General features: G+C 36.4%; 1 protein-coding gene across 1 annotated transcript in view; it reads left to right on the top strand.

Moving 5' to 3' along the window:
- kcc (solute carrier family 12 member kcc) overlaps positions 1-27,371 on the top strand; it is an 831,023-nt gene that overhangs the window by 570,704 nt on the left and 232,948 nt on the right. The window contains exon 16 of the mRNA XM_090408412.1: positions 703-896. Within this exon, the coding sequence (XP_090264538.1) occupies positions 703-896 (194 nt within the window). The remainder of the gene's footprint in view (positions 1-702; positions 897-27,371) is intronic.

The raw sequence follows: 27,371 nt of genomic DNA, 5'->3' as shown, positions 1-27,371 counted from the left end.
ATAAGAAACTTCTCTTTCTTTATATGAATTGCTTTCTCTTTAAAGAAAATTCCTCTGCTTCCTCTCTATGAGAACCTTAAGTGGAACAATAGAAACAAATACTGGTCTCATTTGGTTAATTGAATAGCATATCTGCTCTCAAAGAAGCAGACTGTGAGTTTTAATCTCACTATAGGAGTAAATGATTATGAATGCCTTTAGGTGATAGATGAATTTCATTGCCCAGCATGAGATTAAGTCATCCTTATTGGATGCCTGAAGTAGTTTGAAAAAAAAATTCATGTTTAGTCTCTTGAGAAGAGTTTCCAGATGAACTGACCTTTTTATTGTATGCTATATCTACTCCCTGTTGTTTGTCTCTAATCTCATAGTGTGAATAAATCCCCTGTTACCAGACAGATCTAGTTTTCTGTTTTGCTCAATTTAGTCTCATTAACATCAGGTATGTTATCACGTTATTTTTATAATTCCTCCGCTAGTTCTTCTTCAGTGAAGCTTCTTTCATTGATGTTAGTTATTCTAAAGGAATAACTAACTCCGTAAATGACTCTTTTCCATACTTCAGTAATTACAATACAATCCAGATAATTTATGTTCTAGTCTAGTGGATTTTGCTTTAGGAGATGTACAAATCCTAATATTATAACAGTTGCTTTGTCCCTGCCAAATTATATTGAATTGTTTTAATTTTTTTTTTTTTAGAGCAGAAAAAGAGTGGGGAGATGGAATCCGTGGTTTGGCACTTTCTGCTGCACGGTACAGTTTACTACGTTTAGAAGAAGGACCTCCTCATACTAAAAATTGGCGACCTCAGATTTTAGTTCTTTGCAAATTAAATGAAGACCTTGTGCCTAAACATAGGAAACTCATTTCTTTTGCTGCTCAGCTGAAAGCAGGTATTTTAATTATTTTATTTTTATCATAAATTTGTGATAAATTAATAATTCCTGTTAAAATTTTAAATAATAATATGATTGCATTGATATCCTTAAGCTTAGCTATCACTGAAGTCTGGATGGGTGGAGACTGGCTGTCATCTTTTTATTTTATTTTTATGATGTAGCATTATAATGAAATTTTATTTTCTTTGCTTGTTCACTGTTACAGAATATAATTGAAATAACACCAACAACATTATCTGATTTATTTCTTATCAAATCAGATCAGTTTTTATCTAGGTGAAGATTACAAGATCTGCTGTTCAGTGACAAGAAAACTTTCATCCTTTTGTACAGCACAATATTTCCTCCCTTTTTTTTTATTTTATTTTATTTTTGTCATTTAGGAAAAATTTGATAATGTGTAAGAAACCTTTTAGAAACTCTCTTCCATCCCTTTTTAAAGCAAGTAAAAATAATAAGATGAAGAGATCAGTCATAAAGACTAATAAAGCATAAGTAACATTGGTGTACAGAACATGCAAACAGGAATAAGGAAGTAGAATTGGAATTTTTTTTTTATGACATTTGATTTTCAGCCATTCATAGGTAGTAAACCCATGAATGGCTGAAAACCTGTTACACATTAAAAGTGTGAGCAGGAGTTTCCCAGAGTAATGAAAAATCATCTAAAGAGTCGCATTTGGATTAGAGCTCAAAATTGGAAACAGAACATGCCATTTGACTAACCAGTTCATCATTAGTGCTCTTGAATGAGCTATGTGGAGAGAGTTAAAAGTGAATGAGCGAGAGAGAGAGAGGTGAGCAGCGAATGGCCCTCGGGAGGAGTGAGAAATGTGAGCGAGAGAATATGCAAAGTAGACAAATAAAGGCAGAGAGAGATATAGCACAGTGAGCTTAGACACTGGATTCAAGAGTATATATTTGTGAAGATAATCAATATGAAAAGAAGATTATTTTGAATCATAGAGATCACTTGAGTTTGGGAAACAGAATAGGTTATGATAAAAAAGAGGAATAAAATCATTGATATAAGTAAATATGATTGGATGATTTAAACACGATGTATAAAAATTAGACATGGAACAATTTGGTGTTTAGGAGTTGAAAATCTCCAACTTTGATATTAGACTCATGCCATTTTTCTTCATAATGAGATCTATATAGATGACGAATAACAGTGGAAATGATATGCACTCTAGTCTCACACCTCACTTAACATCAAACCATCTTAAATGTACCACCTTCCTTAATTCTAACTGCTGACATACAACTTGCATATGGACTATGTATTGCTTGATATAATAGTTGTCTTTTGAGTTTTTCTCTTGGTCTCTTGCTGTATGCCTCTTCCAGATCTACGAAACTCAAATACAAATTCATGTTATATTCCAATGATTTCTCAACTATTGTTTTAGTGAAAATCTGATCCTGACAACCTCTATTTGGCCTGAATCTGTAAGTTTCCCTTCTACAATTTTTCTCATACTCTTCTCAAATATGCTTCCATAAATGTTACATGGAATAAATGTCTCTGTAATTCTCTCATTCAGTTTTATTCAGTTTTTATAGATGGGTGCTATGAGAGAGCTCTACTCCAATCATCTCAAACTTGACCCTCTGACCATGCCGCCTGGATTATGCAGTGTAGAATTGACTGTAAAACTTTTATATCTCCATATTTGAGCATTTCTGGTTAAATATCATCTACCTCCAGCTGCCTTTCCACCTTTAAGGTTTCTAATGGTTGTTTCATACCTCATGTGTTGAAAAATACTCCTGATTGCATTCCTCTTGACTATTTTAAACCACTCTTTTGGCACTTCTTGTTTCATTCATTAATCTATCAAAATAATTACTCCTGATATCTAGAACAATTCTGTCAAATATATAATATTTGGTATATTATATCTCTAGACTGGTCTTCTGTTCTTCTTTCCTCTACTCTCTCCTATTTCTTACTCCTCCACCCCCCCCCCATGCTAATAGAGCAGTTCAAGGATGAGGAGATGACTCTAAAGAGTCATCCATTTTCACTATCTACTAAAAAAAGCAAACCTATTTGCTTAAGGTGGCAGCCATTTTACTAGGATACCTATCATCATGCTAGTAACTTGACATAAGGAAACACATATTACCTTCAAGCCCTAAAGAAATCTAAACTGGATGTGATAAATTGAAAAAGTAAATTGAAAATGGTTAACAAACTTGGGGAAAAGAAAAACATGGCGAAATATGCCACATGGAACATTAGAAGCAACAGCACATTACATAAAATTTTAAATGAAGAATTACATAAAATTTTAAATGAAGAACACATAGAAATTGCAATTCTTACAGAAACAAACCAAAAAAAAAACTTAAAGGAACAAATGAAATAACTAATTACTGTATCATACATAGTGGAGTAGACAAACAAATATGTGCAAAAGCTGGTATAATGATTTGGATCCATTAATCAGTTAAAGCAAAAATAACTCATTATACATAATGGAATGAAAGAATATTAGAAGTAAGATTAAAATTAAATAAAGCAAATTTAACAGTTGTTGGATTGTGTGGATGATACTAACATAAAAAAAAAGTATTATTATTATTAACATCCGACCTCAATGGAGCCAGAGACTCATCGTTGGTGGTACACCCTATTGCACACAATGCTCATCCAACCATGCCTTAAAAGGATTCATTGTGTCTGCATACACAACACGCACTTGGGCAATACATTCCACTCTCCATGCAAAGAACCTATTCCTCACTCCTCTGCTCACACTCTCTTTATACAGTTTCCAACGATGGACTCTTGTTCCTCTCATTTTATGAAAAATCTCTTCCATGTCAATCTGAAACAATCACTGACTAGCTTATATGTTTCAATCATATTCCCCCCCCCTTCCACCTATTCACGAGGCTTTGCAGTTTACATTCTCTCAATCTATCCTCGAACTCCACATTCCAAAGACCATCAACAACCTTTTTAAATCTTCTCTGGACCCTTTCCAACATATTATCCTCATCATCATCATGAAAACACAGTGACCAGATCTGCACACAGTAATCCATATGAGGCCTGATCAAGGCCTTATACAATGGCATCATAACCTCTATGTATATGGAGGGTGTGAGCAGAGAAATGAAGAGCAGGTTCTTTACATGGAGAGTGGTTGGTGAGTGGAATGCATTGCCTGAGTGTGTTGTGAATATAGAGACATTGAATCAGTTTAAGGCATGTTGGATGAGCTTTGTGTGCAATAGTAAGTACCTCCCATAACGAGTCTCGGACTCCATGGAGATCAAATGTTAATAATAATAATAATAACAATAATAATAATAACTTAATGAAACATTGAAAATATACAGGGGAAAAATATTATTAGAATGTCAAAATGGATTTAGAAAAGAATGTTTTACAATTAAGGCAGCTTTTTCTTTTAACTACTTAAAGAAAAAAGAAGAGAATTTACTTTAGAAACTCATCTTTTGTTTATTGATTATGAAAAAGCATTTAATAAAGTAAAAGATATGTATGGTTTCATATATTACAAAGAATAAATATCTAATATTTAATTGCATACATTATTGAATATATACAAAGATAATGAAATAAAGATAAATGAAAAAATGTCTGAAAAGCAATCTAAAAACCAAGGAGTATGACAGGGATGCCCTCTGTCTCCAACACTTCTTTCATATTTATATTAATGAAATATTAATATAGAGAACACCTTAAATAACCCCTTCAGATATAGAAATTTCTCAGAATAACAAAATAAATATGCTATTATTTGAAGATGATTGAGTAATAATATCAGATAAAAAAGAATTTACCAAGAGCAATATATAATTTATATATTATAGTAGAACAGTTTGGAATGAAATATCTATAAATAAAACTAAGACAATGGCATTTTGTGGACAAATTCCAGTTACAAGTAAAATAGTCATTAATAATAAAATAATAGAACAGATAAATACTTTCAATTATCTTGATTGTGAAATATCATATGAAGGAGAAAAAGACATATAATTAAAAATATCAACATTTTTAAAGATTATACTCCTTATAAACTATTATTATTAATATTCAGGCCTCCATGGAGTCAAAAGACTCATCACGAGAGGTCCTTCCTAGGAAACACAAAGTCTATCATACCACTCCTTAAACTCATCGACCATTCTCGCTCTCACCACTCTATCAGGCAATGCATTCCACGGTCCAACCACCCTCCATACAAAGAAACCACTCCTCATCCTCTTGCTCACGGTTTCCTTTCGTAACTTACAGGGATGGTGCCTTGTCATCACTCCTGCATGCTGTTCAACCAAGCAAAAGAACTCCCTGGTGTCAACCCTGTAACCATCTCTCAACAGCTTAAAAGTCTCAATCATATCACCTCTCCTCCTTCTATTCACTAAACTCTGCAGTCCACATTCCCTCAGCCGATCCTCATAACTAACATTGTATGGTCCTGAACCCATCTTTGTTATCCACCTTTGTACCCTTTCCACAGTTAATTTATCCCCTTCAAATCCTGTGGACAAAATCTGTGAACAATAGTCTAAGTGTGGTCTGATCAGAGTCTTATACAATGGAATGATAACTCTCTGTTGGTCAGTGTCCTTCTCATTATTGCAGCAATCCTCTGTGTTACCTTCACCACCTTTGCAATATGTCTCCTAAATTTCAGGTTTCTATCAATCATCAACCCCAGATCTCTTGTCTCCCCTACTTCCTCCAGTATAGCTCCTCCAATAGACACGGCGTCCCATCGATGTGCCCCAAACCTAAAGACCTTACATTTTGCTTCATTAAACAGAAACCCCCCATTAATTTGTCCATCTGTCTAGCTTGTTCATATCCTCTTCCAGGGTTACCACATCCCCACTATTACTAATAACCTTTCCCAGCTTCACATCATCCGCAAACAGCTGACTAACCCCTTGCAATCCACTGACGATGTCATTGATATAAAGGTTAAACAATATAGATCCCAGTCAGTGGCGTAGCTAGGGGGGTGCAGAAGGGGCGGTCCACCCCTGGTGGCACTTTGAAACTTTTTGAGCTTTTGCAGTTAATTCTAAAATACAGTCTCGAGAACTCAGTTCCAAATATTGTGATACCACTGCAAATTTTCCTCACAATTGCTGTAAGTGTTGCTAGTTGTCAGAGGAGTTTTTCTAAATAAAATTGATTAAGAATTACCTACATTACTATGAAATAGACTTCGTCAATGTCACCGACGATTTTGCTAACAGACAAGCAAGAAAAATAACATTTTAGAATACTGAAATTAAAATTTTACTTCAAAAATAACTATACTGTTTTAATTTATTTCCCTATATGTCATTTGGTCTTTTTGTAGTATTTTTGGTGTGTATTGAGAGAGGCAGCAAACTCGGGGACTGCCCCGGGCGCCACTGGTCCCAGTACTGAGTCCTGTGGGAATGCAGTAACCCTCTGCCTCCTTGAAACTGCCCCACCATACACAACTCTCTGATACTTATCAGACAGCCAATCCTGAATCCAGTTGACCAGCCTGACATCCAGACCCATGTGCTGCAACTTAAATATCAGCTTATCATGTGGCACCCTGTCAAATGCCTCTGCTAAATCCAAGAAAATGGCAGTATATGCTTTCCCTCATCTACTGGTCTTTATTATAAATTGCTAGCATATTGCTAAAACAAGCATGCCACTTCACAAATCCATGTTGACTCTTACAGATAACATTACCCTCATCTGCCCAATGCTGTATATGGTCCCTCACTAATTTCTCTAAGATCTTAACAACTACTGATGACACACAAACTGGCCTATAATTAGACACTTCCAGTCTGATACTGCCCTTATGCAATGGCACTATCTTACCTTCCTTCCATTCCCTGGGCACCTTTGCCATAGCAAGACTTTCATTGAAAAGCCAGGTCAAAGGAGCTGTCAGTTCTTTAGCACATTCTCTCAAAACTCCTGGTGAAATACCATCCAGTCCCACAGCTTTACTGACATCCAGAGTACTCAGCATCTGGAACACACTCTCCTCCTGCACTTCTAAACCTTGAACCTGCCCTATCCCTCTAGTATTAAAATTTACTCCACCAGGATGAAATACTCCAATAAAGTGTTCATTGAACAATTCCACTATGTCTTCTGCATCAGTCATTCTATTTCTGTTTTTATCCCACAATGTCAATCTTCCACAGTCATTTTTCCTCCTTACTGGCCACATAGCTAAAAAATTCCCTAGGATATTCTTTGGATCTTTGGGCCAATCTCTTCTCATAGTCCAGTTTTGCCTTCCTTACCACACTAGTCACTCTCCTGGCATGTGTCTTATATTCTTCATGCATCTGCTCTTCACCTGTCTCCTTATATCTCTTCCATAGCCTCTTTTTCGCATGCAACTCCTGTTTTAATGTTGTTTGTCATCCACTTGACTCCAAATTGTTCCTCTTCTTCACTCGTGGAATACAGCTTACTATTGCTGCTAACAAATATTCCTTCACAATTTTCCAAGCACTAATGATATCCTGTCCCTCCAATTTCTCCCTCCATGAAACTTCCCGAAGTTGACGTCTAAGACTATTATAATCACCTACCTTATAATTCCACATACGTTCTCATCTCTTTGATACTCCTGCATGGCTATTCATCCTCCAAGTCAAAACCACATGGTTACTCTCTCCATCTGGTAGGAGAGATGTCATCTCAGTTATTATCAACTCTTCTGATGCTATGACCAAATCCAAAACTCTTGAACCTCTTAATACTCAATGAACGTATTGTACAAAAAGAAACGCATTTGAAAATATACAATAATTTAGCATTACCTACATTATTATATGGTAGCAAAATTTGGGCAATAAACAAAAAATAAAAACAAGTGAAATAAGATTATTGAAGAAAACTGCAAAATGCACATTATTAGTCAAAAAAAGGAATGAAAATATTTTAAAAGAACTTAAAACAAAATCATTAGAAGAAAAACTAAAAGTTAAAAAGAAAATCAGATAGAATATGTAAACCGAGTGGGAAACACCTGATATCTTAAACAATTAATGAAATCTGAACCAATTGGAAAGAGAAGGCCGAGTAGACTTCAAAAGAGGATATTAGATGGACAATGTGACTGGAACAAATCAGTATGGTCTATATCCATAATTAGCATTATGATGATGATGACATTTATCCATATTCTCAGCATTCCCACTAAGAGTCTCTGACTCCATGGAGATCAGATGTGAATAGTCATAATAATTTTTCTTCCTTTGCAAATAAATCATATGCCTCCCTGGCTGAATCAGTCCATGCTTTTTTAAGTTTGCCAGTGAGTCTCTAAGATTTGATTCTTGTCTTCAACCTTTTTCATTTTTTTTCCAATAATATTTGTATATTTGAGGCTATTGTTCATCTTTGAAAACAGTTCAGCTTTGCTCCTTTCTAAAACTTTCTTACACATTTCTTTCTTCTATGGTTTCATGGTGATCAGCATTCACTAAAACCCTTACTTAATCACTGAGCAAGCCATATGGATCAAATAATCAAAAAATACATGCTTTATATCCATATCATTTTTCTCTAACATCCAAATGTTATATTGACTTCAATGGACACTTTGCATCTATGTAATTATGGATGTATATATGTCCAGGCCAGTGCAGTGGCTAATTAGCATAACGCTTGAAATTTCAACCTTTATATCACGAACATCATCAGGAATGCGTGTGCACGCACGCACACGCACTTCCAGTACGGTGGTTAAATAGAACAATACTTGCCATTTTAACCTCTATATCAAAGTCATCATCAGGAATTATATATATATATATACATATACATGCAGACACGTGCACAAAATGGTACACTAGTTACATTGGACTATCATTATTATCCTCAAAGTCATCATCAGGAATTATATATATATATATATATATATATATACATATACATGCAGACACATACACAAAATGGTACACTAGTTACATTGGACTATCATTATTATCCTAACATCCCATGAAGTCACAGACTCATTAGAAGGTCCCTTTTGTTATACACACAGCTCATCATACTGTCCCTTAAACACATTCAAACTCTCTGAAGACACCCTGAGGGCATGGTGTCTCTGAAGACACCATGCTCTCAGGCAATTCATTCTAATTATTCACAATTCTCGATGCAATAAACCTGCTTCTCATTCCCTGCTCACATACTACTTATACAGCTTCCAGGGATGACCTCTTATTCTACCCAGATCTCCCACCGTTTTATGAAAAACCTCCTTTTCAACTTTAATCCTATAACAATTCCTTACTAACTTGTATATCTCTATCATATTACCTCTCTTCCTCCTATCCACTTGATTCTGCAAATTGCATTGTCTCAACCTTTCTTCATATTCAACATTCCAGAGATCAGACTATTTTGGTCAATTGCCTCTGGACCTTCTCCATTTCTTCATCCTTTTAAAAACCAGGTGATGAAATCTGTACACAGTAGTCCATATGTGGAATCGGAATCTCCTTACTTCTACAAGTCAAAGTCCTCCACATCATTACCACAATTCATTGTATTCTCCTCACAATTTTGGCAGTATGTGCTCTAAATTTTAGATCCTTATCCCCATCACCCCAAGATCTCTTATTTCCTCAACCTCCAACAATATATCCCCCAAAAAGAGTGAATTTTACTTTCCATCTTTGTTTTCCAAATTTTAAAACCTTCAATTTTGCAATATTGAAGTGTCATCCCCACTCCTGTGTCCATTCACTTAGTCTATTCAAGTCTTCTTGTAAGGAAATATCTGCTTTACTCCTCATAGTTCATCCCAACTTTGCATCATCTGCAAACAGCTGTATATTATATCCCCATTCAAATCTTCCCCTTATCATACAGGTTAAGCAGCAATGGTCCTAAAAAAGATCCCTGAGGCACACTGTTAGTGACCTTTCTATTCTGGGATATTGCTTCCCCACAGCATTATTATGCTCTTAAAACTTTCAATAACATCACATTCACAAGCATGAAAGACCTTTATGAACTGATCATTAAATATCTCAAGTATATCCTCTGAAGCAGTTGCCCTTATATCATTTTCTTTAGTCATTGCTATCCTACTATAATCATTCTTTTTTTTTTTTTTTTTTTTTTTGCTGGCTATTGAAAGAACTCCTTAGGATTCTTTTTGACTTCCTTAGCTAACTGCTTCTCATATTTCACATTTATTATTATTATTAAGAGAGACCTCCAGGGAGTCAGAGACTTGTCAAGGAAGGCCACATACCACACACACTATCATGCTTATTCTTGAATTCACTCACACTGCTTGCACTCACAACATCCAATGGCAATCCATTCCAATCACTCACTACCCTCCGAGAGAAAAATCTAGCCCTCATCTCCTTGTTAGTGGCCTTCATTCTCAGCTTCCAAGGATGCCCTCTCGTCCTTTCCCCACCCTCCATAAATCGAAAAATTCCATCAATTGAAATCCTGTATGATCCTTTCAGAAGTTTGTAAGTCTCAATCATATCTCCACTCTTTCTCCTGTTTGCTAGTGTCTACAGTCTACAAATTCTCGATCTGTCTACATAATCAGCTTTCACAATCCTGATATAATTTTTAACACTCTCCTTTGTACTCTCTTCAATATATCAGAATCATAACGGAAACCATGAGACCAGGCCTATGCAAAATAGTCCAAGTGAGGTCTTATCAAGGCCTTGTAAAGAGGCAAAATAACATCCTTATCTTTACATGTAAATATTTCTTTCAGCATTGCAATTATCTTTTGAGTTGTATTTGCAGTCTTTGCCACATGGCCCCTGAACTTCAACTTACTATCTATTAACACTCCCAAGATTCCTAGCCTCATCAGTTTCTTCTAGCCTAATCCTACCAATATAATACGACATTGGATATCTAATCATGCCAAAATGAATGACTTGATATTTACTGACATTGAACTGACACCCATTTTCCCATCCACACAAATTCCCAGCCTATTCAAATCATTCAAAGTATTATAATAAATTTAGTTTAATCCTTTATCCAAGTGTGAGCAAACAAAGTTCGCGCCTGAAAGTATCTTCAGGACTGGGGTAAGGTGATACAACAACCCCAGGGCAACTCATTGCAAAGGTGGAGCAAGCTACCAACACTTTAACACCACTACTAAGGTGTTGGTTTTTATTTTTTGCGGCCTCGTTCCAATCGGTGCAGGTCCGTTTTAGGGTATTTCCTTTCGGGGACTGAAATTTGCTATTCCGTTGGTAAGGTATTTGCTTTTAAACAATGTCGAAATTCTTGCCAAGAGTTCGTACTCTCGGGATCAAAATTGACCCAAACATCGACAAAGCGACGTTTGTGAGAGCTCTTCTCAAAGTAGTCAAAGCAGAAAGTATTTATGGGCTTACCCCTTACGGGGGGGGTAGATTCCAAATAGTAACAAACAACATAGAAACAAGAGAAACGCTCCTTAAAGGCGTAGAATGTGAAGGGAAAAAATACCTAACCTTCCTAGTCGGGAGTATTTTAAAATCCGTAAAAATTGACAGGTTTCCACTCGAATATCTAGAGAAAGGGGAGGAAATCATTAAAACCATTTTCTCCAAATGGGGGACTGTCCGAAACGTAACAATCGGACAAGACGCGGATATCCCAGAGTGGAAATCAGGGGAAGTGAGCATTTCAATCGAGATGAAAACCGAGGTTCCCAACTTGATTTTTTTAGGCTCAGCAAGAGTAATAGTCAATTATCCAGGTGTAAGAAAACAATGTTTTCGGTGCACTGCTTTGGGTCACCTTAGCGCTCACTGCCCGAAAAACAACACATGCCGCAACTGCTTATCGACAGAACACACATTGAATCAATGTGAGTCACCATGCCGTAAATGTGGGAACACATCCCATAAAATAGACATTTGTCCTAATAGGACCCTTGCAGAAAGAGCAGGAGGCGCCATAACACCTGCGGCAGTAGCCATTCCTAAGCTCACAACACAGGACTCTCGAGCTACCGGCCAAACAGTAAACAAACCACAAACAACTGAACCAGAAGAGTTTCCAGCCCTCCAACCGCCAGCTACCGCAACGACTACATTAGGAAATCGGGCAATAACTGGGAGGAACGCAGAAGGGAGAATTAGGAAGAAAAAGAAACAGAACACTAAGAAATCGGAAGGCAACAATGATAGCACAGAAACAGAGGAAATGGAAATCAACACCAGTACAACTAAACGACCCATCACGCCGGAAGAAGAAGGAGAAATGAAACGAAATAAACAGGACACTGAAAGCCAAATAGAAGCCTCAAGTTCAGATGAGGATGAGGAAGGAAATGAGATAATATCGCGAAACAACTCAGAAAATGAGGAAGAAACCTCATCAGAAGAAGAAGACAGAGAGCAAGGAAACAATCCAGAAACTAAGGAAGGAACAAACTTTGTTAAAAGCAATACTCCAAACGGCTCTGTCATTCTGAAGAACTTTAAAGGATCTCCTAAAACGGCAGAAAAACTATTTCAGATAATGACCACAAAAGGAGAGCCAACTTTCTTGTTCTTTAAAAGGAGCAATAGACTCATATGGGGAGAACTCTATGTAAAGGATATAACCAAGGTCGAGCCCCAGCAACTGGACGGTCACCTGGACTTAACAGAGGAAGAAAAACAACACCTATGCGACACATTGAAGTCGCTGACACGAGTAGATCTGGAAAAGAGATACCCAGGGATAATGAAGGAATTTGAAAAAAGAACTTTACCAGTAGATACAAACACCGGTTCTTCTCACCCCATTACAAAACCGGTAAAAAGAAAAGAACCCCTATATGAATATTCGAATGTAACAAAACGAATCCTATTCTATCTTAGGAATAAACCCGAGATAAAAAAAAAAGTCCACACAGCTGTACAGGAAGAGGGAGACGTGGCTTTGCAATGTGAAGGTGAGCTAGAGAGTCTTAGAATATGGCTCAAGTTTGGGAAAGTCACTTACGACCGAGCGGGATGGAATGAATGCTTGAAGAAAATATGGCAACTTAATGATGAAGAGTCACTACACGTACTCACAGTGATGGAAAACGTGGTAAAAGACTATGAGGAAGCGGTAAGAGATAGCAGGGCAAATATGACTTAAAAAAAAAAAAAAAAAAAAGCCCCTTCTAAGTTTCTTGGTTCTGTTTCTGTATGTTCACGCTTAATCCACATAGGAGGGGGCAGACCTGAGAACCCGAGCGGCGAAGGCTTACAGCGAGGCGGTGCAGCTCCTTGCGGGCTGCATCACTCGGGCCAGGCTCTTCCCCTGTTCTTGCAGTACTTTTCTGTTAATTCACCGACTTTTGTTGTTTCTGTTTATGTGTGTCCTAGTTCTTTTGATTTTCAATTTATGTGTGTCTTCCTGCATTTGTTTTTTTTTTTCACTTCTTTCATCGGCCAGACATCTGAAGAGGTGGCTGGCCGGAGAACGGATGGAGGGAGATAATGTCGGAGATCTGCTTGGTGTTGGCATTTAAGTCAGGCCAAGTAGATCGACTGAGGCCTCCTTTAACTATCTACTACTATCCACTCTATCTTTCCTCTCCTCTCTCACTATCAAGCTGACTCTCAGCACAACTTTTTTTTAAATCTAAAGAGGCCAGTGATGAAAGGCATGAACTCCCATTCTACCTCAATAAAGGTCGAAACTAGTCTGGGTAGTGGCCCTTCCCTTAATGCTTAACATTAGACATATCCACAAGGAGATGTGTTTTGCATTATAGGAGATACTGAGACAGGAGTGTTGGTATCTTGCTCCACCTTTGCAACGAGTTGTCCTGGTGTTGTATCACCTTACCCCAGTCCTGAAGATACTTTCAGGCTCAAACTTTGTTTGCTCACACTTGGACTAAATTTATTATACTCTAACCAAGTGAAAAATAAACTTTCAACATCATTCAAAGTATTGCATATCAATAGCATTCCTGATTACCATATCTATCTTTGCTTTATCAGCAAATAGATGTATGTCACTTGTCAAATCCTTCCCAATATCATTAATGTACAGATTGAATAACAGTGGACCTAGCACTGATCCTTGTGGTACACCACTAGTTACCTTAAATCTTACAGACTTACATGCCTGTATATCATCAGATATCAAAAAGTGGTATATGTCAGTCAGCTATCCTCTTATTCATGCTAATATTCTATAACCCAAATCCATTTTCTCCAATTTATGCAGCAGTCTGCCATGCTATGTGTGTTCTGTCAAAAGCCTTAGCAAAATCCAAAAGTATCATGGTATATCCATTCCCCTTGTCTAGTTCAATGGTAACATTGTTATAGAATGCGAGCAAGTTGCTAAAACAGGACATTCCCTTAATAAACCCATGTTGTTCATTGCAAAGTAGAGATTCATTGTCAACCCATTTCTGAATGCAAGCCCTAACCAATTTTTCCAAAATCTTCACAAACACTCCTGAGATACTAATTGGTCAATAGTTGGATACATCAGTCTTTGCACCACCCTTGTACAGTGGAATTACCAGACATTCCTTCCATTCCTTCAGAATCTTCCCTGTTCTGAGATTCATATTAAACAGCCTGGTCAAAAGAATGGCCAGTTTTTGCTACCTTACGAATCAAGTAACCCTCCTTACCTGTTTTTTGTATTCCTAATGGAATTGTTTATTACCACTCCTCTTATGTTGCCTGCATAATGCCTTTTTTCTTTGTATTGCATGGTTGATATCTCTTCATTCATCTATTTTACACCCTCTTTGTTTAACCTTCTGACCTTTGGAATACATTTAGACATTGCTTCTACTAGATAATTCTTGAATATCACCCAAGCAGCATTGATCTCCTTTCCACTCCTCATTCCATGTCATAGCTGCAAGCCGTCTCATGAGCTTCTCAAAACCACCAGCCTTGTAGTTCCACATATACCCTTTCCTCATGAAAGTCTTCACATGGTTGGCAACCACCTAATGATTTAGTACCTCATTTATGACAACATCCTCTGATAAGATGATCAAATCCAGTACCTTCAATCCTTGTGTGTTCTCTGTTACATACTGCCTGATATAGTTTTCCCTCAGTAACACAAGAAACTCGTTGTTTTTACTTCTTGTTGCAATCTCATCATCTCATTCTATATTGCCATAATTCATATCACCCATAATGGTCATCCTCTTCCCATTTGCTTAGCTAATTTGCTTATACATTTCCTCATCATTCCCTTCCACATTACCAGGTCTATAGCAACATCCATACTGCAATATACTACAATGAACTACAGCATAATTGCTTTGGTCAGCCATTAACCCTAGAACATTCCTCAGTGAGGAAAAAAAAAATTAATAATTAAATAGTTAAATATATTCTATATCAGTGAGACCACATCAGTGGCTACTGGTTCTATAAACTAAATTAAATTAAAGATGCCAAGAAATTATATTCTTGGTTCATCTTTTATCCAAACAAAGTTTGTGCATGAAGTATCATCATGACTACGCTACTTATATATATATACAGGCTTGGCATTAATTGCCTTAGTATCCCATTATGCAAAGCACACATCCTTTTGTATGTTTATAATGCTAAGAATTATGGGAAGGATCACTTCCCATGAAGATGGTCATGAAGACACCTCATGATCAAACTTTGTTTGCTTACACTTTTATAAAAGATGAAACAACCAAGAATATAATTTCTTAGTATTTTTAATTTATAGTATAACCAAGTGAATAAACTTTCAACGTCTATCTTTAATCCAAATTTTATTAGTAATTAGGTGTAACACCATTTGACTACTTCTTTATGGGAAATATATGAGTACATTACTTCAATCTTGGTATTTCTGGGAAGGAGCAGCTCTGCTTGGTGCCAGGTTTTTGCCTGTTACTGAGTAGAGAAACCACTGAGAGTTTGATGAGTTTCAGAGTGATCCTTTGGGCTACTCTTTGATATTTACGTGTACATCACTCAGAGTTTATGGACAGAGGTACCCTCACACTTTAACAGTACCTCAATAAAGTTTAAAACCATCTTGGTCGTGGCCCTTCCTATAATGCTTAGAATTATACGCACTGAAAAATATGTGTCATTTGTATTATCGGATACCTGTATATACAAATAGCTTAGTCATGAAGATACTTAATGCACAAATTTTGTTTGCTTACACTTGGATAAAGGGTAAATGATGAATATAATTTTTTGGCATCTTTAATTTAATTTATAACCAAGTGAAAAAAATCTTTCAACAACTAGTTCTATAAACAGAACTTACAGGACTATAGTTTCCTATACTCCTATTATTTTTAAGTTCTGATTATTATTATTATTATTATTACTACTACTACTACCCTAAGACCCCATGGAAGTTTATCCCAGATTAAGAGCTGTAAAAAGTAATTCAAGAAAATGTCTGATGGAAGATGAAGCAGTGAAAAAAAAGATGGAAAGAGTATGTAGATTTGTACAAGAAAGATAATAATATTGAAGGAGAATTTGTTGAGGAACCCATGATAATGAAAAGTGAAGTGATATCAAGAATAGAACAGCTGCCAAAAGGAAAACCTCCTGGATCTGATGGAGTGTCAGTAGAATTATTGAGAGCAGATGGGGATGAAATAATATGTTGACTAAAATTTGTTAACAGATTCGGAAGAAAATGTTCTGGCCTAGAGTTTGGAAAACATCAGCATTTATCCCAATTCCAAAAAAAATCAAATCCCAGAGATTGTAAGAATTATAGAACCATGGCTTCTATGCACATAAAATTATGCTGAAAGTGATCCAACAAAGGCTTTAGCCATATGTGAATAGAGAAATGCCACAAGAACAGGCAGGTTTTAGGAGAGGTACAGGAACTCAAGACCAAATAGCAAACATGAGATGGATTATGGAAAGAACAAGAGAATTTCAGAAGGAAGTATTCATCTGTTTTATTGATTATAAGAAAGCTTTTGATTGTGTGGATCACAACAGACTGCGGATTGTAATGAGATCAATGAGAATACCTGAATATCTAATCCTCTTGATAAGAGAGCTGTATGACAACCAAGAAGCTTCAGTAAAAACAGTCTTTGGAGAAATGCAGTGTTCAAGTGGAAAAAGGGATGCAGCAGGGTTATATACTGTAATCCTATCTTTCTAATATTTACAGTGAACATATCATGAGAATGGCTAAGTTAGACAAAGATCCAGCTGAAATTAAGATTGGTGGCAGAAAAATAAATATTATTATTAAGCCAAGTTAGCTGGTTTTGGGCATGGAATGCAGGGTTTTTCTCCCCAGTTTATCTGGGGGTTTTCATCCCACAAGCAGGCAAACCAGCTCAACTCTTTTACAGACATAGGATACACCGGGAGGCATAGAGCTAACTACCTTATCCTTGAGTATGGTTGCAGTTAAATGAATAGAAAACCCTCAACACCACAAGGTAAAAGAGGAAAAAGGAAGAAGAAGAAAAAAGAAAAATTAAAATTATTATTTATATGGGTACTACATGGGGTCAAAAGACCCATCAAGGGAGACCCACTTTATCCATTAACACATTACCTATCATACATCTTCTTAAACCTATTCACTGTTGGGGTACTTTCACTCATTCACCACTCTCCAAAGTAAAGAACCTAGTCTGCACACACTCACTAACCACACTCTTAGGTAACTTCCAAGTGTGACCCCCTTGTTTTCTCCTACTCTCCATGTATTGAAAAATTTCTTGGGTCAATCTTTTCTCCTACTCCCCATGTATTGAAAAATTTCTTGGGTCAATCTTAGAGAATCCCTTTAGTAACTTATAAGTTTCTATCATATCCCCTATCCTCCACTTGTCAGCAGAACTCTGCAACCCACACACTCTCAATCTATCCTCATAGGGAACATTCCACAGACCTATAACCAGCTTGGTCACTTTTCTCTGAATCCTCTCCACTGCCTCCCGATTCCCAAGAAATGAAGGTAGCAAAATCTGTGGACAGATTTTTGTTATCATGGATTATAAAGGTTTCAGGTTTGCCATTTTTAACTGTAAATCAACTGGAACACAAAGGAAAAACAGCAGAAGTTTTATTTTTTCAGGAAGGAAAACAAAAATGTTATCTAGTTCTGCCATCGATACCATATAAATGTATATTCAGGGGCCATTTTTTTTTCATTCAATTGCAAGATACAATTGCTAGAATTATTACTATTACTATTACTATTATTACGGGCAACTCCAGGGAGCCATTGGACTCATCGAGGGAGGCCCCAAATCATATTCATCACAACTATTTGACATTCATACAGTATCTATCATACCTCGCCTTAAACTCATTCACTGTCACAGCATCCACCACAGACTCAGGGAGCGCATTCCACTCATTCACTACTCTAAAAGTAAAGAACCCAGCTCTAACACCTTTACTAACCACACTTTTGCCCAGTTTCCATGGATGTCCCCTAGTCCTCCCACAACCAGCTCTGTTCTCAAAAATATCTTCTGAATTAATTTTATAGAAACCCTTCAGTAATTTGAATGTCTCAATCATATCTCCCCTCCTCCGCCTATCAACCAATTTTTGCAACCCACAAATCCTCAACCTGTTCTCATACGGTTCATTCCACAGACCTGCTATCATCTTGGTCACTCGCCTCTGGATCCTCTCCACCTCCTCCCCATCAAGAAGAAACCTAGGTGACCAAATCTGAGCACAGTAGTCTAGATGGGGTCTTATCAAGGCTCGATACAGAGGAACAATAACCTGCTTGTCAACGTATTCTTCAGCAACCAAGTGATTTGATGAGCTGTTTTGGTCACTTTTGCAATGTGTCCCCTAAATTTCAATTCCTTATCTACCAACACTCCTAAATCTCGTGCCTCATCAATTTCCTGGAGCACGGTTCCACCAATGCAGTAAACTGCCGCCAATCTTTTCACCCCAAAATGCATAACCTTACATTTTGCCACATTATACTGACATCCATTCTCCTTAGCCCAGACCTCCAATCTATCCAAATCATCCTGCAAAATTTTGACGTCATCTGCATTCACTATTGCCCTACCCAACTTTGCATCATCCGCAAACAAATGAACTGTTCCTCTCAGATCATTAACTATATCATTTATGAACAAATTAAACAGCAGTGGTCCAAGAACAGATCCTTGTGGCACACCACTAGTCACAGGCCGTCTTGTGGACTCTACTCCCGAGTAAACCACTCTCTGATATCTCTCCATTTTTTTTACAAACTTTACAACAAAAAGACAAGATAGGAAAGAGTTATACAAGTATACACTGCACGATTTACTACTCAGTTTATACCCTCTCCATCTGTACACATTTTTATATTCCTTTGAAAATCATCTTTTCAACTGTATCAGGAAAGGAATTAAATCAGTCAGGTGCATTCTTAATTTTTATGTGTACTGCATTTAGAATGCATTTTGAAGTACTAAGGAGTGATCGTTATTATTATTATTATTATTACGGGTATCTCCATGGAGTCAGTAGACTCATTGCAAGAAACCCAAACTATTAAAACAACATCTTTCATACCTTTTCTTGAATTCATTTACAAACGAAGAACTCACAACTGAGTCAGGCGATGCATTCCACTCATTCACCACCATCCAAGCAAAAAATCTACTTCTCACACCCTTGTTAACTGCACTTTTCCTTAATTCCCAAGGATGACCTCCTGTTCTTCCATCATTATCACACAGCTGAAATATTTCCCCTGCATCAATCTTATAAAAACCTTTTAGTAATTTAACTGTTTCTATCACATCCCCTCTTCTCTGCCTATCAACCAACCTCTGCAATCCACAATCTCTCAAAGTATCAATGTAGGGAGCATATTTACATCACTTACCAACTTCGTCACTCTGCTGTGAATCCTCTCCACAACCTCCTAATCTCCAAGGGATCCAGGTGACCAAACTTGAGCATAGTAATCCATATGTGGAAGTATATGCCTTATTAAGAGGAATAATAACTGTTAGTGTGTTCTTCAATAACCAAGTAATCTTATGTGCAATCTTAGACACCTTAGCAATGTGTCCTCTGAACTTTATCTCCCTAGCCTCATCAATCTCTTGGAGTACCGTTCCATTAATCCCAAAATGCATAACTTTATACTTTTCCACATTGAACTGACATCCATTACCATTTGCCCATTTTGCCAGCTTATTTAAATCATCCTGCAAACTTTCAACATCAGCTTGATTTTTTATTATGCTCCCAACTTTGCATCATCAGAAAACAACTGAATATCTCCCTTCAAGCCATTTCCTGTATCATTTATGTACAAATTAAACAATAACAGCCCAAGCACAGGGCCCTGAGGCACACCACTGGTCACCTGCCTCATCCTGTACTCTGCTCCTCCATATGCTACTTTCTGGTATCTCTCCATGAGCCATTCTCTTATCCATATCACCATTTGGTATCCGTCCCCATCTGCTCTAATTTGCACAACAGTATTCCATGGGGTATCCTGTCAAAAGCCTTAGCAAAATCCAGAAGTATCACTATGTAGCCATTTCCCTTGTCCAACTCAGATGTCATTCTATCATATTCTATCATATTCTGATCCACCCATTCTTGATTTCTGTCTTTAACCAACTTTTCCAATACTTTTACTACCACTCCTGAGATGATGATTGGTCTGTAATTAACTACCGCAGTCTCTAAGACTCTTCCTTCCTTCTACTCCCTAGGTACCACACCAGAGTTCAAACTTAAGTTAAATAACCAAGTAAGAGGCATTGACAATTCCTTTGCACATTCACGCAATAACCAAGCTGATATTCCATCTAAACCTACAGCAGTTTGCATTTAAATTCTGCAATATACTAAGTACCTCTGATTTATTAACTTCATTTCTCACATTAGTTTTTGCTACAGGTAGAGAGATAATCCTCACTTGGGTGATAGACTTTTGAAAAGTGATCACTCAGTAACTCTACTATTACATCTGAATTGGTCACCTCAATATCATCAGCACCTTCATCATCAGCTAAGGTTATCCTTCCAAAGTTATTCTTCCTTTTACTTGCCATGTAGCAGAAGAACTCTTTGGGATTACTCTTGATATCCTTGGCTAAAGTGTTCTCAATAATAATAATAATAAAATAGCTTTTTTCTGGTCATTTTGTTTACATGTACTAGTTTTGAAGTTCTAATAACATCTGCCATGAGTAATTTTTTTTTATAGTCTTTTCGTGTGTTTTGTACCCAGTGGCGCACCCAGAAGGGGGGGGGGGACAAGGAATCCAAAGAAAAAGGGAAAAAAAACTAGAAAATTTTTCGAAAATCTTTTCCTGATTAATAAAATTCATTTTTTTAAAATTTATGTTGTGTTGTGTCTTCTTTTTCTATACTATTTATGAATTAGTGATCATTGCAGATGCTCTGTCATAGATCATATGCGATGCGTAGTGTGTATTCTCAAATGTCTACTCAACTTGCCTCTCCCCCAAGATTAAACCCTGAGTGCGCTACTGTTTGTACCTATCTTTAGTTTCACATACATCCTTTCTTCACAGAAATTCTCATGACTGCCTATACCATAGTTGATTATTTCATGGTCACTCTCACCAACCATGGCAAGATTAGACACTCCTTTCACAGTCACATCCTCTAATGATATAACCAGATCTAAAAGCAATATACCAGGAATACTCTCATTAAGAATATGTATTTAAACAAGAACAGTGACAAGTTTTGTTGTGCTTTATCTAACAGTATCATCAGGGTGAATATGCACATTAATACACAAGTGTCAAATCTAAGGAAAACCACAGAAAAATGTATAAAGATATATTTCAGATAGAGTTATTAAATACAGATTAAAGATATATTTCAAAGCTAATAGCAAACTATAAATATACTGATGCATGTAAAAAAAATTTTATACATAATATATTTGTTTGTATAGCTTGTATGTGACCAGGTCTGTTAGTGTAATAAAGACCTGATGTATGGAAAAAATTAATTTTGCAGTACACAATCCCTTTCCTGAATTTTGTAACTTTGAAGTCTGACCTATGTTAAGCTTAGCTACAGAAATGATAGATTTTATAAACACCAGGATATTTCTTAAATGAGATATCTGAAATGGAATACTGATGATTACAAGAGGCTGTGAACTGTTTTTTAAGAGACTAATGCCTACATCCTGTAGTAAAGAAGTTATGCATTATGACATCCCACTAAAGCATAGTAAAAAAAAAAAAAAATTATTATTATTATTATTATTTGACACTTCCAAAGACTCATCGAGGAAGGGCACCTACTATACAACTCTGCCTCCACCACCACTTAATCCACCAACTGATCGCAACCGCACCATCTACTGCCGACCACTACCACCACTTGCACAGACAATCACAAACATCCATGACCACGGTGGGATTCGAATCCACAGTCTTTTGGCTGGAGTGTTGATATGCTAACCACTCGGCTAACCAGGCCTGCAAAAATGCATGTCTTCTTTACTACAAGAAGCTTTACCTAGTTCCTTTTCTTCTTCATTCATAACCACCACTTCAATCTCTCTATCTAAGTGAGATGGCACAATAGCAGTTTGATATTTAAAGGTACCTGTGGCATGACTATAAACAACAAAATTACATGTTAACCACAGTAATTAACTTTAACAAAATGAAAGTACAGATATTTCATACTGAAAATAACAGTACATCATCAGTGCATAGGAACAAGCAAATCAAAGAAATTGGGAATGCAAGGTACATACAACAAATAGTTTACCAATTAATTTGTTAATCTGTTGCCACATGCTAGAAATTAATATATTAATAAATAATATTGTTAAAACTATTTTTGATGGTTACATAGAATGAGAATCTCCCAAACTTTTTAAAGAGAGACAGTCATTTTGATTCAAATTCAGCCGATGCAAAAGAGCTTCACAACTTTCTTTAAAAAGGCATTCATATTTCAACCTGCATCTGTGGAGCAGACAAGCTTTATCCCACTGTATATTATGATTAGTGTCAATGCTATGTTGTGCTAGACCAGACTTTTGAGATTTCATGTATTCGATATAATACTGATGTTCCTTCATTCTTTTTTCCACAGAATGGCCTGTCTGTGCAAAGTATGTCAGATTACATTCAAAGGTATCTAGTAAATGCCAGCTAATGACAGACTGTCAGAGGTGACAATTTGTCTTTTGTAGATGGCAAAAGATGAGAAATGAGAAATTTTGTTGATAGGAAAATATGTGGGAATAGGGTGACATTTCTTCAAAATTGTAAAAATAGGTTCAAAGATACCAAAAATATATAAGGGATTGGAACCCTGCAGTCTGTTGAAGAATCCTGAGGTGTTAGGAAATGGGAGTCAGTTATCTGCTGGATTTGATTAGGGTTGCAACCATTAAGTTCTATTAAAGTTTTGATAGTGAGAAATTCTTGTTGTAAGCTTGAGGGAGAAGAGCACACATTGTGCTCTATTAATTAGACTTGATAACACCAATTTTTTGAGAGATGTGATGAGCAGACATTTGATGAATGTATCTTTCAGTAAAGGTAGGTTTTCAATAAACACTGGTTGATAAATTACCAAAGGCTGTGCACATAAAAAGGATGTCCAGATGATGACCTTAATATGAAAGTCAAAACGTCAGGAAATTAAAGTAATTATTCCTAAAATGGTTGTAGTCTCCATAATTTTACTGAAATGAATGCTGATCACTGTGTAACACTAAAGGAAAGGATTCTCATGGAATTGATTATTACCACTCCTCTTATGTTGCTTCCATAATGCCTTTTTTTCCTCTGTGTTGCATTGTTTAATCTCTTCATTCATCCATTTCACACCCACCTTATTTGATCTTCTGACCCTTGAAATACATTGAAATACATTCTTCTACTAGATGGTCTTTGATTATCACCCTGGTTGTATTGATCTTCTTTCCAGTCAACTCTTCCTTCTATGCTACACCTGCAAGCTGTCTCCTGAGCTTCTCATAATCACAAGCCTTTTAGTTCTACATATAACTCTTCTTCCCAAAGGTCCTCATACTGTTGGCAGTCACCCAAGTAATCGCTTCATGGTCACTCTCACCAACTGGAGGGTTATTTATATTCCTTATTAATAATAACATCCTTTGATGAGATGATCAAAACCAAGACCCTCAATCCTCATGTGCCCTTTGTTATATACTGCCTGAGGTACTTACTTGTTTCTCAGAAACTCAATAAACTCATTTTGCTATATCAAGTTGCTATCTCGTCATCCCAGTGTATATTGCCATAATTTAAATCGTCCATATGATCATCCATATCTTATTTTGCATTATGGGATGCATATTAAGGCAAGTGATATGAAGTCATTAGCCTCTATACACAAGTAGCTCAGGCGTGAATATATTTCATGTGCAAAACTTTGTTTTGCTTATTTGGGAAAAGGATTAAAACCAAGTATAAAATTTCTTGGTATCTTTAACATATATATGTATAAAGACAGTAAGGCCTTTACTACTCCAGCCGGGCTGGGTATACATTGTTGACAAGCAAAACATTTTGTAATCCCTGTGAACCTTTCTGCAGTTTTAATTCTTTCTATCTTCTTCTTCTCTCTTCCATCATCTATGTAAATGATGGTGAGGCTGAATGAACTCTTTCCACTTCTGTCTGTCCCGGGAGAGCCCGAACAGTTCTGTCCAATTTGGTGTTGCTTGTTGTGATTTGGTTTTCAGGTCCTCTTTTATTTTGTCTATTCATCAAATTCTGGGCCATCCTTTGGTCTTTTACCTTCCATCGTTGTATTCAGGGCTTTAGACGTAGTCTTTCTGTTTTCCCATTATGGTCACATGGCCAAACCATTGCCGTCTTCTTTCTTGGATTTTGTCTATTATTGTTATTTCTTGTTTTAATCGTTTCCTTATGTCTTCGTTTCTTAGTCTGTCCAGCAGAGATACTCCAAGTAGTCTTCTTAGCCAACCCATTTCAGTAGTTAATAATTTTTTCTCTTCAGCCTTTTTGAGATTCCAGCATTCACTTCCATAGATGAGTATTGGGAGGACCATTGTTTCATAGATTCTTACTTTTGTTACTTGTTTGATGTCTCTTGACTTCCATATTTTATTAAGTTGTCCAAAAGTTTGCGATGCCTGACTGATTCGTCTGTTTATATCTTTTGTAATTTCACCATTGTACTCAATAACTCCTCCAAGGTAGGTGAAGTTTTCTGCCTGCTCTAGATTCTTACTATCAATTTCAATTTTCAGGTTGGTGCTTCTTTTTCCTATTTGCATAATTTTTATTTTGTCTATATTTGTGTTTAATCCAAATTTTATACACTCCTCCTTTATTTTATCAGAAATTCGCTGTAGATTTTCTTCTCTGTTTGCAAGTAATGCAATGTCGTCTGCGAATTTTAAATTTGTTGCATTTTTTCCATATATTTTGATTCTGGAGTCTTCATTGTTTAAGGCCTTACTGGTTACTTCTTCCAGTGTAAGATTGAACAGGTCTGGTGACAAATTGTATCCCCGTCTTACTCCACTCTCTGTGTGGAACCAGTTGGTTAAGGTGTCCTCCATTCGTACTGCACTTTCAGATTTCTCATACAGATTCTTTATTATTCTTATTGTTTTGTTGGGAATTCCAAATTCTTCCATAGTTTTCCATAGTTCTCTTCTACAGATTGAATCAAATGCCTGACGAAAGTCTATGAAATTTATGTAGCTACTTTGGTTGCACTCTGGTGTCTTTTCTATTAGCTGTCTTAAGGTGAATAGTTGATCAATTGTGCTTCGTTCTGGTCTGAAACCTGCTTCTTCTTCTCCTAGTACTAGTTCTATATATGCTTAATTTGTTTTTGGAGTACTTTCATAAAAACCTTACTTGGAATACTGAGAAGGCTAATGCCTCTGTAATTATTGTAATTATCGCATTCTGTTTTATCTCATTTTTTGTATATAGGAGTGAGGACCGGCGCATAGTATTTTTTTTGTGTGTTTGATTAATGTTTGGTGCCTTTCCAAGAAATTTTTTTTTTTAATAAAGTGTGAATAAAATGAACAGGAAATGAAAAACAAATGAAAACCGCTTTACAGTATAATGTTACCTATGGATTAGTCCTGCTTATACAAATTTTTTCAAGTTATATAAATTTTCAAAATAATATAAAATAGTAATATAAAGTTAAGAGATTTATTCAAATATTCTTTACATTAATTTTGCTAAAAGGGACTTGTCTCGCTTTCATTTTAGCGGAATCCTGTCGCAGTACATCAATGTTGATAGACTGAGCAATATTATTTTCTATTGAAATTAGTGCCAAACCATTTAGTTTTTCTTGACTCATGCTTCATCGCAGGTAGTTCTTTATTAATTGTAATTTAGAAAATGTTCTCTCTCTCTCCCTTAGCAACTGAAACAGGCAAAATCAATAGTATTCTCAATGCAATCAGTGAATTTGCAAAGAGTTCTTCAAGGTTGTTGTTGTTATAAATCCACTTCAAAACCATTTCTGGTGTACCTTCAGGTTTATATCTAGTTCTAGTTGATATTTTCTTAGAATATTGTTGTCTTGTAGTTTTTTACATTCAGTCTCCTTTTGACTCTAAAAGTGCTTTCAGATTTTAACGTTATTCTTAGGTTTGCTAATACTAGCTTATGGTCTGATCCACAATCTGCAGAAAAGGATTTGCAATTTAGGATACTTGATTTCCATTTTTGATTTACATAGTATAGTCTATCATATTCTTAGTTTGTCTGTTTGGTGATATCCGTGTCCATTTTCTTTGGGGTTTTGGTTGTTTAAAGAGAGTGTTGGTTATTGTTAGTCTATTATTTGAGTAGAAGTTTAGCAGTCTTTTGCCACGTTCATTGCTTTCTCCAAACCCGAACTTTCCAATTATCTTGGCTAGGTATCCCAGTCTTTGCCTACTTTTGCATTTAAGTCCCCCATTACAATTAGAAGATCTTGATTTGATATCTGCTGTACTGCTTTTTGCAAATCTATATAGAACTCCTCAATGTCTTCTTCTGACGATGTCGAAGTTGGTGAGCATATTGAATAATAGTCAGTGATCCAATTGATGCTTTAAATCTTGCTTTAATTATCCTAGGTGAGATAGGATTGTAAGACAATAGAGAGTTTTGAGCCTTTGGTTTTAATATAAGTGCTACTCCTTCTTGGTGTTTGTTGTCCTCCCTGCCTGAAGTTAAGATTTTGTACTGTCCATGGTGGAATTCTCCTTTTCCAGTCCATCTGGTTTCTCAGAGTCCAATCACTTCCCATCAGTAGTTGTCTAATTCATGCAGTAGTATTTCCAGTGCTCCTTCCTGGTGAAGAATTCTTATATTCCATGTTCCTCTGCTTGTTATGTTTTTCCAGTCTACCAGGTAATGTTTTGTTCCAGTAGCATATTTTTTGCTTTCACCATCTTGGTTCCCTAACAGTGGTTGATACTCAAACTTTAGGTTTGAGTATCTTTAGGTATGTATCTTTAGGTTGGTTAGAGAA

This window comes from Typopeltis vanoorti, chromosome 18 (genome assembly GCF_054136105.1).
Source record: "Typopeltis vanoorti isolate ZY-2024b chromosome 18, IOZ_Tvanoo_1.0, whole genome shotgun sequence".
Taxonomy (NCBI): domain Eukaryota; kingdom Metazoa; phylum Arthropoda; class Arachnida; order Uropygi; family Thelyphonidae; genus Typopeltis; species Typopeltis vanoorti.
This window is presented reverse-complemented; position numbering and strand designations above follow the sequence as displayed.